This window comes from Liolophura sinensis, chromosome 1 (genome assembly GCF_032854445.1).
Source record: "Liolophura sinensis isolate JHLJ2023 chromosome 1, CUHK_Ljap_v2, whole genome shotgun sequence".
NCBI classification, from domain to species: Eukaryota; Metazoa; Mollusca; class Polyplacophora; order Chitonida; family Chitonidae; genus Liolophura; species Liolophura sinensis.
In genome coordinates, this window is record NC_088295.1 from 49913441 (window position 1) to 49929944 (window position 16504).

Here is a 16504-nt window from a genome sequence, read left to right on the forward strand (position 1 = left end):
ATTTATTCTATAAACAGAATGTCCGTAGACGATATCCTTCATTTTGCACACTGCGTTTTGTTAAATTATATGCATTTGATATTACAGCTTCAGGTATCGCCCTTGTTTACTTGAATGGAACACTTGACCGAGTTTCATTGTGTGTCCTGATATAACAGCACGTAACATGAACTCAGAAATGTACCTTCAAAACTAAACTACTATCTATGCCACGGCACGTGACTCATTCGGGATAAAAATCACAAGTACATGGACAAACTTAGCAGCCTTTATGCCTAATATACTAGGCTGTATACAGCCACACTTTTTCATGGTTATGAATCTTTTTCACATTGTGCTATTTCTCGTTTATAGACTGGACGAATGAAATTAACAAGCTACATTTTTTCAAAAAGCGTGTACAAGGCGGGATTGGTCAAATTAATGCTGTATATAGTATAAAAAAACATTTGCCTTATGTTTATTTGACAAGCTGAATTCGACGAGACTATACGACTCGTGAACATGGTTTAATATAACGATTGTTTAGTACATCTAACGGGGTTACCTTTCTGCTAACTTCGTTTGTCTGTTCTTCTGTGTGCATTTTTCTGTCAATAACTTTGCGGGAAAAGTTTTTGGACGGGTTTGGATGAAATTTGCTTCACATGTAGGTTGAACTTGTTTGGTTCAAGCATTAATTTTTCTCGGTGAAATTAGTTGCTGTGCATTGTCAAATGTCTGTCATCAACTTTAGGAAAAATGATTTTGATATAACACCGCTTGGTTTTGACAAAAGCACCCATCCATGTCATTCGGTTGATGATCTGCATCTGGACCCAGTCTATTATATCTAGGTCACGACAGCATACATAAAGAACAAGAACGAGAAAGACACCAGTGTATTCTTATAAACAATTGAGTAGGTCTTTTCACGACAGCATATCCCTGATGGAGAACGGATCCAGTATATATACACCATTGTGTCTGTCTTATCACAATTTGTCTTATCGTGGGTTTCCTCCGGTCTCAGGCCGGTTTCCTCCCACCATAATGCTGGCCGCCGTGATGTAATTGAAATATTTTTGAGTACTGCTTAAAACACCAATCAAATAAATAAATAAATAAATCCACAGTTTTGACAAGGCATCAATTCGCCATTGATCCGATGATGCATGGTCTCCTAAAGCGTACTCGTTCACCATTCACCTGTTTCTGACTGCTGTAAAGACATCAGACTTTGGAATACCCCGGATTGTCAACACCCTCTTCGGACTTCTCATTCTGTGAATGGAATGATCCTTGAACCTCCAGTTCTGTAGGCGTCGTCTTCCCTGTGCATGATGAACAAGTAGCAAACACAAAATGCACGCCAGATCTAGCTTCGACCATCGGAACTTAATCTGCTCTAATGCGGTTTCCTTCAGTTTCACAGAAGCACCCATCAGATATATAGGCATATAACATATATGACATATTTATCACGGATCGATCGTATGAAGCATTTCCACAGCAAACTATTATTTTATTTTCAAATTAAAACACGGAGAGTGAATCAAACCTTGAAGTTTCAAACTATTTATATGTACTATGACATTACAACGACATTCACACTCAGAAAATGACAGATGTTTTACGTGTTGTTTAACAGATTGTCTTCTGAATAGTCTGCAAATTAACATTAAAAACATTGAAGTAACATCTGTTTAGTGAAAATCTAAGCTTGTGCCATGACCTCTATAAAATACATGTAGATCTGACGATAACTCCAGAATCTAACAATTCAAAGATCAAAACCGTCAAGAAGATATTTCATGAAAAAAAAAATTATATACAGCTGGGACATGCTTTTCAAAATTGATTCCATCTTCGATTGTGTCCGGCAATTTCCGTGACAGTGTTTCCGGCAAAGTAAGAGCCGCCAGTCCAGCGATGATAGAAGCAGCTCCGAACAGTTTGCCCTATAAAACCATAATTACGCAGTACTATGAATAAAGAGATAACTCTGTCAATCAACTTTTAATCAGAAATCCTTAGAAGGCCATCGGATGCGCCATGGGATTAGATCGACGGGAAACACGGTGTCGCGTCACTCCTACTCCGCATTCATATAGTTAAATGGCAAAGGAAGGAACGGGTGACGTAAGAGGAAGCAGGTGCGTCCTTGGGTTATAGGAATAACTCGCCAGCATGATTCGTTAAAACTGATAAGATGGCGACGCTTTAGAGTTTCTTAACGTTGTGCGATTTTACTTACTTTGAATCCCGGTGTCTCGGTTGTGTTACAGCACATAAACAACAAACTATGCTTCCTGCGGGTTATTTTATCCATGCATAAACATTTGGTCTAGCGTTTTCTTTTCGTTTAATTTATTTTTTAGAATTGTTCTACTGTGAAAAGTATTTAGTAAAAAGAGATTAAATATGGTGGCCTTTTCCGAAAACCTCTGAGAGATGTGACGTCACATCACTTCCTACACAAGATTTTCCTCCATATAATTTGAGCACAGTTACAAAAAATGTAATGAATAATTTAATGTACTTCTCGACGAGGTTCTCCACTGGCTTTAATTTGAGGCACACTTTATTTTTATGTACACTTTAAATACATGGAAAACGTCTACTGCCATACTGTACAGTAAGACAACACACAGCACCAAACCTCCCTTCAAAGTAATAGAGATATAGCTCTAAAGAAAACGCATATAGTAATACTTTTTAGAACATATCAGATGTAATAAATACGAAATCTCCAAAATAAATACACTGGGATGCTAGTGTTTTTAATGAAACTTTTTTTTTTTCAATTCACTGTTATCGTATGTTCGACTGCCATTTTTATCGTTTATAGACACGTATATAGGCGGATATATCATCATATGCTAGTATATCATGTAGCATAAATTTACTATCCTCTTTTCTTTGTCTTTGTAGGTATATAGTCTCCACAGGGAGATTCTTTCAGTTGCATCCATCCGGGGCAAAGCTGTCACAACGCCACGTCAAGCGCATTTTAATGCCATGGTGACGTATCTCCCCATTATATGTTGTCATGAACGTTACACCAGTCACGACCGTTTCGTAAGACGGGCCCCAGTCCATGGCATTTCTATACAGAGAGCAGCTATCTGATAATACTGATAGCACTATAGCCGAGCCTACATGTCACTAACCTGCAGCAAACGTACTAAGAGATGATTTAAAACAAGCGATATTAATGGCGTTTTAGTAAAATCTGATGCCTGGTGCAGAGTGACGAACCAGATCGGCAATGAATAGAGCAATCATACCGCCGACTCTGGTAATCATAGAGCTGGCGTCCATGCCGCCATTCCTGACCATGGTGGGGAAAAGCTCAGAGGAGAAGACGCAGATGACGACGAAAGCTGCCGAGGAGCCCACCTGCCCCACCATCACCTGTAAGAATACATGTACTACAACATTAAACACTGCAGTGTATAACAATCAGGATACACAATGTTAAAAGGAAAACACGTGTCCTTCCACATATCCAATAAATAAATAAACGAAAAGGTAAAAAATCGACGTCTTTTATATGCACAACGTCTTACTTCTTACTTTCAGAGGTCAATTCTAAAGCTAAAAGAGCAGTTCCACCATTTACTTTGTCCAATGTCTAAAGCCCATTCACTCCGTTGGTAAAGCGTTAAGAGTATACAGAACCATATCATAGCCTGACATAGCCTATTGGGCTAGGCGCTCTTGGTGACTGGTCGCATTTTGTCTACTTTTTAAAAATGGGATGAAACTAGGTTATGCAGTTTTCTAGAGATGCTATATCAACATAAACATATTCTACCTTTGAATTATAATTACACTCAACTTGCACCATATATTTGCTCGAATACTTCATCCCATGTTAATTTCTCAAAAAAAGAAATCTTCGTTATAAACGAAATTTAAATGTGTCTTTAAATTCCTTGAACTTGATACAGTACAACTCTAAAATGGACTCTTTCTCTGCAAACACCATAAGGGAGGTAGAGGACTGTGAAGACAGAGCAGCAGCAGGCGATACCACCAAGCAGCACGGAGGCGCAGAGGAGCCACTTCCGCCCCAGGCGGTGTAGCAGAGGCAGACAAGGAAGGTAACCCAGAAACTCCACGACGATGGACAGGAAGAAGTTCGGGTAGATATTACCGTCACTGTTGGACACAGACCCCCATTACAACTTCCGTTTACGATTGTAGTTCTGTGAATTTTAGGGTATAAAGTCTTTTTTTGCTCCCAGGCGTTCGTTTTTGGTGCACAGGTGCATGCTTGGTATTAAAATTGGAACAGGCAGCGGAAAGTCACTGTGCTATCAGGCAGTAACGGTGATAGCGAAAGAGACAGAACAGCCGATGGATGTAGCCTATGTTGTTATTGTTTCGCCACTAATTTCCATCGAGCCTATTTTGCCTCAAAATGACGGTCCCCTCGATGCACAGAGAGATATTTTTTGCACTAGCACTTCTACGTCTAAATAAATTTATTGCATACACCGCATATTACTCATTACAGCCACACCCCGTGTTGTTTTGAACTCCTGTGAGTGTCAGTAACTAAGGTGGAATCTGATTGGACCATGGATCATGCATATTTATGAAGTTCAGAGCGTTGAAGCGTTATTATGGCCCAGTAAATCAAAGTAGATGATGTCGGACACCACAAACTTGATTAAATGAAGATGCAAGAAAAGTGATAGTTAGGGGAATCTACAAATATACGCTTTCCAAGACCGGGTTTGAACCTGGACCTCATCTGTCATAGCGATTAAAAGGCAAGCTACTTATCAGCACTCGGCCAGGTATAGTCGTATAGGGGTGATGTTAAACATGCTTGCTGCTATTAAAGTGAAAGGCAGCACCTGACTGATGTTTATGTCCATTGAAAGATCTTAAACCGGCATTAAATATTTTTTTAGATTTTTTTCAACCCAGTGAAAGTTTAGTGAAATTTTGCCTTGACACAGCTTCAGCACGTCTCTATTATCGAGTGCAAGGTGGCTTAACGTTTACTCTAGGTCTCTAACGCCGACGGTATTTTCCGTATGATAGTAGAAGCAGTAGCCTATGACAGATAAAAGTTGTGAACATCGGCGATAAAGCGCCAAGTGATAAATATGGTTTTCTCGGAAACTGGACATACGGGAAGAATATTTCTTCCACTGCGTGCATATCTACAGATGTTCGGCTGGGGTATTCCTGGTTCAGCTTGTAGCCTCCGAAGGGTTTGTACTGTTGATTTTGACCGCAATTAAGTGCCAACGAAATTACAATAGGAATGTTGTATAACTAGATTCATGCTCGGTTCTGAAACAAATGGAAATAAATCTAAGTACCACTGAAGCAGATCTAGGCATTCGACTGTCGCTGGATTTTATGTTTTAGTTTTGTGGTGATGATTTTAAGATGAAAACAGTCCTCACTTAGACGTCAGAGAAAGCAACTTGGCTTGAAATCGGCGTTGCAATAATTTTACTGTACTTTATAAAAGAAAGCATAAAAAACATTCCTTGTATGCGAGAAAGACGAAAGAGCAAAATTAAAATTCTTCACTTGTAATATATTTAGAGAAAAAAAGTTATATCATAAAGATTTTTAATCAGTTTTAAGCGTTATCCGGGGAGATGGAGTCGAACCTAGCTTCAACATCCCTAATGAATCTTGTACTCACTCGGATATTTGTTATTTAGAAACTGCTGACTAAACGTTAAAAAGAAAGACAAAACATGTATTTGGGGAGATAAATGTGGTTTGGGCCGAGACGGCATGCTACTCTCTGACATAATTTGTAATATCATCGCTGAAGATTACACGGCTTGTAAATCAACTGATGTTACGCCTGTGGTGGTCCATAAATGATACAGACCTGTCCCACAACACTTTGTGAAATGCTTCGGCTATACACGTAACTAATTCGTTGTAAATAATCTCAAAATGATGTCCTATGCAGTACTTTTGTGTTATCATATGTCACTTCATGGAGTGAATGGGTAAAGGTTACTTCACAGATTAGGCCGCGCAATCTGATAACAACGTGTTTGAATGAACAAACTTCTCAAGATGGCTGCCTCGACACCATTTACGCAGTATTTTCATTTTGTTTTTCAAGTTATTCGGGGAAATCTCATGAAAATAATTAAGCATGATACTTTTTAGAAAGCATGAGTATCCTGCTTTGGACTGAAATATGTTTTAACCAGGCACTGTCTTGTCCTTTAAACGTATTCTGTGGGACATAAGTTCAACGAAATTTACGACCGAAATAGACAAGACACTTTCTTGTCCATTTTTGGTCACTGTTCTCGAAAATAACCTTGACAACTTCGTTGATGGAGAACGTTACGAGAAATTTGACTTACAAAGTCTTGCAAAAGTGGTCTCTATGTTGAAATGACTGATCTGCCCAAGCAGATCTAGTGGTGAAAGTGTCTTGCGGACTTAAAAACATATTAGTATAAAAGTTCACGGCATGGAAGGTAAATCCGGAGCAACATCGACAATATGACAGTTGCCAAATGGTCACGCGTAACCTGTGAAATACGGTCTCTCGTTAGTCTACTTCAGTTAGGGTTTTCATTGTAACTTTTTATGTGCGCTTAAATAGTAGCAACTTACACTAACCCTACAGCACCATGGCAATCAGAATTAGGTAAAAAAAATGCAGTAATGTGAATTGCAATTCAGTAAACGTCACTGGTCTGTGATTACTCAAAAGCTGTGTTGCCATCAGATTTAATTAAAAGTAAATGAAAGCAGCCCAGCCCCAATTTCCAGTAATTTTTCTTACCCCCAGTGCACCAGGAGAAGAGCTACTGACACAGACATAGCCAGCTGCAGATGATGCCAGTCCGGAACAAAGTAAGCCACGAGCACAAGAAGGGCTTCACCAATGACATAGAAAAACTAGATTCCCATTCCCGTCCATTTTCGTTTTGAAGGTCTTTATCCCTGGATTGTTGAACACAAATACACGCCCTTGATGTTACATTATTACATGTCTATTTTCTCGACTGTTGTCCTACTCAGAAGAATTTGACTTTATATGAGAATATTACACCAAAATACGACTTGTAGTTCATAAAACACTACAGTGGTACTCGTATGTTATAAAGCGACATGAAACATGATGGAAAATAGATTTTTGATTCATTTTTCTATGCCAAAACGGTACATGTATGATTCTTGTCGATTTGACATTTACATGGCCACATAAAACCCATAATGTAAAGTCTATATGAAACCATATTTCACCACTTTCTTTCATCCATGGTGGCAGAAAATCGACAGTGTAGAGATTGTCAAGCTATTTTGCGCCACTTAACTAGTTTTATATCTGTGTACATGGGTTTCGAAATGGACCTTTTTCACCACTTAATTGCTTTATATCTTTTTGCATGGTCAAAGATCATAATGCAAAGGCTCAATGTGAAACATTTCCATCACTGCTGTGGTACATGTCAACAATGCATACGTTTACTCTTTGCAACGTATATTTATTCATTTGCTTGATTGTTGGTTTTAGATCGTATACTTATGAATATCTTGCAAAGAAGCCAACAGCTAGATTTATGACTGGATGAAACCGACAGAGCTCATTAGCAGCATGCCCCATGCAGAAGCTGTCTGAGAACCAGCCGGAGATAGATATAAGTACTTATCAGGTCCGTGATGACAGAGCCAATAAGGGGCTCTGTGTACAATATGGAATCACGCAAACTTATCTCTGAGAAGCATGAGAAAACTTACCAGTGGTGAAAGTATTAATGTAAATGCCTGAGGTGGAGGCCCCGTGAAAGAAGCGGAGAATGGCGAAGCTGATGAAGTAGGGGACAAAGGCTGTTGTTACCCCAGAATTCAGTAACAGGAGCACAGAAAAACACAATATTTTCTTCCACCCTAAACTAAATACAAAATAAACCATGGAAACAGCAAGGAAAGTAGAAGAGCCACATATATATTAACTCGTGATCAGGTGCAAATCCCCTATGTATACATTGTGAACATTGTAGGACATTTGGTGCACGGCTTAGCCTTTGGCGTAAGTCCATCGCATTTTCACTGGTCATGTGGATCCGGATTCTTTACCATTGGCAGATAGGACAATAATACTTCTATTCCTGTTTTCACCTGCGGCCGAAAGCGACCATGCTGTAGTGTGGGAGTTTGTACAATTTAGCCATGGCAGACGTTTATTTTTTTTTTTTTAGAGTTTATTTATTTGATTGTTGTCAAGGCACCCCAAACGATACATGCCAGTGAATCTATAAATGGCAATAAATCAGTAAAAGGCACAAAACTGTCAGGAAGGGTTCACCTACATGTCCCCAAGAACGCCAAAGACCAAAGACCTGACCAGCTTGCCCAGCATGAAAGCCATGGTAATGTGGGATCTCTTCTAATGTGGGAAAGTCATTACACACAAAGGACATCTGAAATCACAGTGAAGTCCGACGTTAGACGAAACTTCCATCATTTTATTTTCGATCAAGGAACCACACATTTGTTATCATCACGTTATACATAAAACACCTACAAAGCCTTGGATACCTGACAAGAATTTGTTGATCAAACAGACTCACCTTTGTGAAATATTATGGCGAAAGGCGAGGGGTTTCTCAAGTCTCTGGCCGGTTTTCCGCAATAAACTCAGTAAACAAGAAAATACAACATCATTGCGGCATATATACCTGCGTTGTGGTTTCCAATGGTTTCGTTGGAGTATATAAAGCCCGGACCCCAAGCAGTGATGTTATACATTTCGTATTTAGCATATTCTGAACCTGAACGGGAGTCTTTTACAGGAATGGTCACGTTAACAAGCCATTGGTGAAAGTCATTCTGGAATTCGTAGGAGTCGTTGTCCAAACCAGGGATAGAGCACCTTGGAGAAAACAAAAAGATGATGTACACAAATCATTCCCTGTAAGAGACAACTGCTATCTTAATCTGGATCCCAGTATATTTCTGATAGAATACAAGCAATATGACCACGGTTAAACATTTTACTTGCTCATTCGATTTATCGGATTTGTGCCTCTTTGCAAGGGCATTGTGGTGTATACCTACAGTCTTGTACAGTGGGTCCAGTGAGGGATGCGTATACGAAAGCCAAGACTATACAGTCTGTCTCTTCTTGATCATATGCCCTTAGGTAAAGTGCAGTTAGATTACTTTTTCTAATTTATAATGTATGCATGTATATCTGCTTGTGGTTTTACGTCTTAACAACTTTTAGTCTTATTACAATGAAAAGTAATTGGGTGTGTTTACATATAATATGCGTGCCTTGATAAGCTGATTTCCTGGACGAAGACTTCATTGCCCCGGTTACCGGCCCGGATAGCACAGCTGGTAGAGCGTCCGGTTCGGGAGCGGTAGATCCAGAGTGAGTCCTGGGTCAAGTCCCACCTAAGACTTTAAAAGAGGAAAGTTGTAACTTCCTCACTTGGCGTTCAGCATGAAGGGGATAGTGCAACGACTGGTTGACCCGTATCAGTATAATGGCTCGGGCGGGGCCGCTTACTTGCCTTCGGTAAGTCGTCTCAGTCCAGCAGCACTAGATAAAAGAGCGGTGGAAATTCGTCCTGCGACAAGGAGGCACATTACATACACCGTAAGGATTCCTTCGTCGTCATATGACTGAAAAATTGTTGAGTACGACTTGAACCCCAAGCACTCACTCATTGCCCCGGATTACATCATGACTATTCAAAGACAATGGCATGCACAATATTGGGTGTGTCCAGTATGTTTTGACGTTATGGCCGAGAGCGACACCAGAGGCCTCTTCCTCAAAGTGATCGTAGCCTGAGCTGACGATAACTACTATGGCAATATATGCTTTTAACATGTGCCGCCATGGTAGTTACAATCAACTTAGCCAACGATTGTTTTGTGCAAGCGGCCCCACTTACCTAAACTGCTATCGATTTTATTCTAAAGCCTGTTTCTGACACTGCTATATTTGGAAATGTTTAAATGTTGTTCAAAGAAATTTCGAGAAAAGCTTATGGAATTTTACATAATGAATCAAAAAAGTATCCTAACTGCATTTAATTTGCAATAATGTTGATAAAAGTGTAGAGCTTTTGGTAGTAGGTGTCTCTGATGAAAGGCAATTTGGCAGCCAGTAAGGCTGGTTTTACAGACGGCTGTATATGGGCAACAGGTTAAAAGAAAAACACTATACCATTCGAATGACTGTAGTTGACAGTAGCGAATGTGGATACTTGACAAGGAATGACAAAAAAGAAATTATCCCAAGTAAGAACGAAATATTTGGCAATATTCATGTTGTCTTATATTTATATTTTTTAATCCAGTGCGAGTGGACAACAGTGGTGGAGATTAAATGTGTTTATTAATTTCATTTATTCCATCGTTTTAAACTATTATGGGAGGTTCGACTCTTGAGGGACTTTCCTATTCTCTGTCATTACAAATGAAATGATTAATGTACATGTATTTCTTAATTGCTTTTTAAGTGAGTTTCGATTTTCTGGGAAAGGGTGACTCTTGAAATTATTGACTTTCTTCCCATCTATACACTGTGTTTTTGACAATAGTTTCCTTTTTTGCCAGATTAAACTTAAACAAGCTCACAGAAACAGATTTATTGTTTAAAAAAGAAAGTTGCATTTAGTTTTTGACTGAGTGTGACACAATCTTACTTTCAAGAGCCGATCATAACAAAGACTGGCCATACTAAAATTTTTACTTGTTGCTGCCTCGCTTGACGCTCAGCAAGGTTAATGCAAGGAAAAAGGACTGATGTTGTTGAAATACTTGTTTTAGGGTCACTTCCCTTTTGAATATCGTGGTCCGTCAAATCAGCACTTTTATTAAATTATTTAGATTGGTAATTGTTTTTTGTTTGTTTTACAATGCGAATTATGTATTTACATATGTACATTAGTTTTATGATTGCGTTTTATGATAGGACTGATTGGCCCGCTGTCAGCATATAATGTGACTGGGTTAGTTGTCATGTCTGGTGCCTTCTGCATGATGCATCAGTGGCATGGGCTCGCCCTGCCACAAGGAGAGAAGGTATATGTAGAGACACCCAATGACTCCTCGTCATCATATGACTGAAAAATTATGAAGTATGGGGTAAAACCTGTTTCATACATACATATATATTCAAGTGCAATTTATTTACCCATTTAATTTAGTGCTGGAGGCTAGATTGCCACTCATCCGATCAATATACATAGTCTGTTACCTCACAAACACGGCCAGTGATATAGCTTTAAGATGCAGAACACTATTGTTTTTATTTTAACGTTTGCGTTTTCAGTCTAGCTTCATTATTTAAAAGTACATGCACTCTAATCTCTAGCATGTGAAATGCATGGGCTCTTACTTGCGGGTAATGCTGGCGAGATAAGGTACGCAAATTCTCGTTTAACCATTGTAGAGATCAGTCGCTTGGTTATGTAGTGGTCGTAAATTCTGTGGTTTGACAAAGTGGGGAAGCATATAAGTTGTAGCCTTGTTAAGTGTTATGGTAACATAGCACTGTTCATTGCATATATGGATTCAAGATGAAGACAAATATATATATGAGTCGTTTTTAAACTTTGGAAAAGTTTGATATCGTCGGTGGCCACTTTTCTAGAACGCTTAATTCTATAAAGGAATCACACTACCCTGACATTTTCTTCTCACGGGACATCTGTTGAAACTGAGCCTTTGAGAACACTGCTCTTTTAGGCAATTCAGTATATAAAGGCGCCATATACAGCTTAACAATTTCGTTCATGAGGCCACGTATTGATTCGCCCATAAATCAAATGAATATGTAAAGACACTATAGCTAATAAATTCGTCTCCGTGCCTTGGTCACTAAGCATTAGGCTATGATGGAAATTTTTCTGATGGAAATGTAGACATTTGTGATAATTTCGTTCTCAAGGGTACCGCACTTCTTTGAATAGCCATCTTTCATCGGACACTTAAACTTTCGACAGGCCAATTCCAAGGAAGATATTTTTCTATGAAAATCTGGTCACTTCATGAACTTATTCTCAGAGTACACAAGCTTTCTGGACAATTATACTTCTATGGACAGCAACCTTTCTCAACATATCTGTAGTATCTAACAAATAATGAGTTCTCCCCATGTGCGGATAATGATTTCTCCCTGTAACATCCGGTTGTCTGGGAGTCAATCTACACAATTCAAGCGCAGATTTCTGAGAGAATCTAACATTAAATTGGATAAAATTCTAGAAATATCCAGAGCATTTGATTTGTTTATTTATTTATTTATTTATTTGAATGGTGTTTTACGCCGTACTCAAGAATATTTCAGCATTATGGTGGGAGGAAACTGGGCAGAGCCCGGGGGAAACCCACGGCCATCCGCAGGTTGCTACAGACCTTCTCACTTACGGTCGGAGAGGAAGCCAGCATGAGCTGGACTTGAACTCACAGCGACCGCATTGGTGAGACACTCCTGGGTCATTACCCTGTGCTAGCGCGCTAAGCACCTGAGCCACGGAGGCCCCCAGAGCATTTGAAACATCAGACATGCAGTCCCAACATACAGAAAACACAGCTGAGAGCAGCAGCCGCTCTGTCAACAATGCTTCAAACTGTCAACATTACAATCAACACAATGTTGCAAAACAACCCGCAAGGCCAAACCAACGACATAATTCTTTTCAAGTACAACAAAACAAGCCACAAAACGTGAATCCTAACAACAAATTAATGAACACTTGTAGAAACTGTGGTAACGGCTGGCATCACACAGGGCACCCCTGTCCAGCTAAGGCGAGACGTGTGCGAAATGGAGTAAAATGAATTATCTACTTCTTTGCCGTAGTGGTCAAAACAACTCGAAGCTCAAAGTACACAACAAACGCAAAAAATACCAGAAAAACAAATCTGTAAATCAACTTGAGCTGACAGATAACCAAAGTGACAATTCTCCTGACGAGGGCTTTGCTTTCACTTTAAGAAATCACATTGGACAAATGAACTCTGGTATAAAACAACCAATAACAAGTGTTTCGATTGGCGCCGCCCTGATGAAAGTTTTGATTGACAGCGGTGCATCTGTCAATGTTGTTGGCAAAACAGGCTATGATAATATAGCCAGACACACCTACACTCTTAAAACATCTCAAGTCAAATGTATTTGTGCACGGTTCTGACACTCCACTGCACATGCTCTGAACTTTTGAAGCTATGGTGGGGAAAAAATTGTATAGTGGAGAATTCTACGTCACTAATAAACCTTCTGATGGATCCCTACTAGGATTTAAAACAGCTACGGACTTAGGCCTAATACACATTCCCGATAATTCGGTGAATGCCATACACAAAGGTGTTTCCAAGAGTACAGTTAGCCCCACAAGCCAGAGACCAATCAACCAAATAGTGTATGAGTTTGCTGACAGATTTTAAGGCGTTGGTCTACTCAACAACTACCAATTCAAAATTTACATCGACAAATCACTTAAACCAATGGCCCCGTCTGCAAGTAAAAACTGAGTTAACCACACTCCAAGAAACGGAGATCATTGAACCCGTTGAAGGACCAACACCATGGGTTTCGCCGATTGTGGTAGTGCCCAAGAAAGACAAAACGTCGGTGAGACATTGTGTAGACATGCGTACGTCTAATACAGCTGTCCAACGAGAACGACATCCTACGCCTACCACTGATGAAGTTCACGAGTTCAACGGCGCTACGATATTCTCAAAGCTGGGCTTGAAACAAGGCTATCATTAAATCGAGCTACATCAAGACTCACGTCATACCACTACGTTACAAAACGCCTACCATTAATGACGTTATATACGATCTCGAAGGCGCTACGATATTCTCAAAGCTGGACTTGAAACAAGGCTATCATTAAATCGAGCTACACCTAGACACAAGTCATATCACTGCGTTACAAAACATCGTCTCTTATTCGGACTATCATTAGCTTCTGAGATTTTCCAACACGTCATTCAACAAGCCAACATCCCTGGTATCAGAAACTTATCGGATGACGTTACATTTTTCGAAAAAAAAAATCAACAAGACAGCGTCTCCGGGAACGTAATCTTACTCTCAATCTCGACAAGTGCGTGTTTAGTACGTCGTCACTACCGTTCTTTGGATTCATTTTCTCAAAGGACGGTGTTTCTCCAGACCTCCATAAAGTGCACGCTATACACCAAATGCCCGTACCAGAGACTCCAGGTGCAGTCAAGAGTTTTCTCGGTATGACGAACTATGACAAACACCAAATGGTCATGGACTGATCGTCAACAAACTGCTTTCCAGCAAATGAAAGACGTTCTTTCAGCTGACCCAGTCATATCTTATTTCGACCCAACTCTTGATACACGCATCTATACGTCGACGCAAGCCCTATCGGATTAGGCGGTATTCTCACACAATCAAACAAACATGGCAAGACACGTAACGTATCGTACGCAAGCAGACCTTTGTCAGACACATAGCGTCGATACTCACAAACAGAGCACTAGGCCTTTGTCACTGTTTCATGCGGACAATTGAAAAGGCGTTACCAATCTCTTTTTCACAAGAAAAGGAGTGGAAGAAAGATCTTAACAGTTTCTTGCTTCACTCAATCACAACACCCAGCACACACTGCTAGATGGCAATTGCGACTTCAACCATATGAACTTATTGTCATATATGAACGAAGAGTTGAAAGCCCAACCCACTTCCTCTCTCGACACCCTCAACAAGATTAACCAGTACCTGACCGAGACATTGTCAACGAATACGTCAATTTCATCACTCAGCAGAGATGACAAAACTAACAAAAGCTATCATCTCAGGTCGATGGAACAGGCGTGACCCTCATCTTAGGCGGTACTACAAAGTTTGACATGAACTGACCGTGACTCCTTCAGGAGCAGTACTTCGTAGCAATCGACTTATCGTACCACCATCCCTAAGACAACAAACACTCCAATAGCTCACGAAAGTCATCAAGGGGTAGTTAAAACCAATCGACTACTACGAGAAAAAGTCTGGTATCCCAACATTGATCAAGATGTCGAAACCTACATAAACAGTTGTCTCCCTTGCCAAGCCAATGCATCATCACAGGAACCGATACCACTCCGAATGACAGACATGCCAGCAAAACCATGGAGTTGTGTTAGCATGGATTTTTGCGGACCATTTCCATTTGGCGATTACTTATTAGTGATAATTAGTGATAAAAACTATTCAAGATATCCAATTGTGGAAGTTATCAAATCTATCTCAGCTAGACACGTCATTCCCAAATTAGACACCATCTTTGCTACTCATGGCATTGTCGACGAACTTAAATCCGACAATGTCTTGTCAACGTTCAAGACATTGCCCGATATACTGAAACCACTGGATTCAAACACAGGAAGATTACATCAAACTGACCTAAAGCAAACGGAGAAGCGGAACATTTCATACGGACAGTTGAAAAGGCAGTGCGGATCTCTTTTTCACAAGGAAAGGAGTGGAAGAAAGATCTTAACAGTCTCTTGCTTAACTACAGAGCAACACCCCCATTCTGCTACAGAAACTGCACCAGCTAGTCTTTTATTCAATCACCTCATTTAAACCAAACTTCCAGAGCTAGTCAACGTTTCACAATCTTCAACCGACATCCATCTCACAGCTCAGAAGAAAGACCAAACATCTAAATCTAAAATGAAAACCTACGCTGATCAACGATACAGTGCTAAACAGTCGAAAATCAAACCAGATGATCGAGAGTTCATCAAACAATAGAGACGCGACAAACTTACAACTAGATACGGTTTGAAGCCCTACAATGTTTAAACTGCCAAAGGTTCCATGGTAATTCTTACAGGCTCAGACGGCTAATCAGACGGAACAGTTCGTTACTTAAAGTCGTACCTCCAGATACACAGTTCCCTATACACGTTACCGAGGACTACGATGACGACAATCCAATACTTGACCCAACACCTAATGCTGCTAGAAACCAGCAAGCCAGGCGATATCCGACCCGAGTTCGAAAGAATTTTTTTCGAGTTTTCACTTCTAACATATATACTAGAAAAAGGCTCAATGTTGTCACAATTTCATCACAAACACTAGACTTGAAATACCTGGCAAACATTATTACTGATTACTGGACCAGTATATATAAACCTCAACGGTGACCTCATGTTGGATGTCTTAATGACGGCTCACCTGTGCTTTGGGATTCCCAGAATGAAGACGTCTATGACAGCGTGAAAACCCGTGCTGATGTCCGCAGTGCAGAGGAGAGAGTATAACCATTTCTGATACGGTCTAAACTCGCCGAGATGCACCAAGATATGGTCAAACTTCAAGGTTGTCAGCGCGACTTCACGGACTTCGAACGGTGACTTAAACATCGTACATGTCCGACATGCAGCTGGTAATGGCTGGAACACGAAGGACTAGGGGCGCTTAATATTATGCATTATTATGTCGCCCGAAGCCCATAAGGTTCATTCATGTAACAGTAACAGTGAATAATGCCACACGATTGGCTAGGTT

The 16504-nt window shown here is 40.1% G+C and overlaps 1 protein-coding gene across 1 annotated transcript in view; it reads right to left on the reverse strand.

Moving 5' to 3' along the window:
- Positions 1-1212: 1212 nt before the first annotated feature.
- Positions 1213-16504, reverse strand: part of LOC135461813 (organic cation transporter protein-like) — a 29797-nt gene continuing 14505 nt past the window's right edge. Inside the window, exons 10-12 of the mRNA XM_064739059.1 lie at positions 3969-4146; positions 3270-3396; positions 1213-1313 (exon numbers count right to left, since the gene is read on the reverse strand). Of these exons, the coding sequence (XP_064595129.1) occupies positions 1213-1313; positions 3270-3396; positions 3969-4146 (406 nt within the window). The remainder of the gene's footprint in view (positions 1314-3269; positions 3397-3968; positions 4147-16504) is intronic.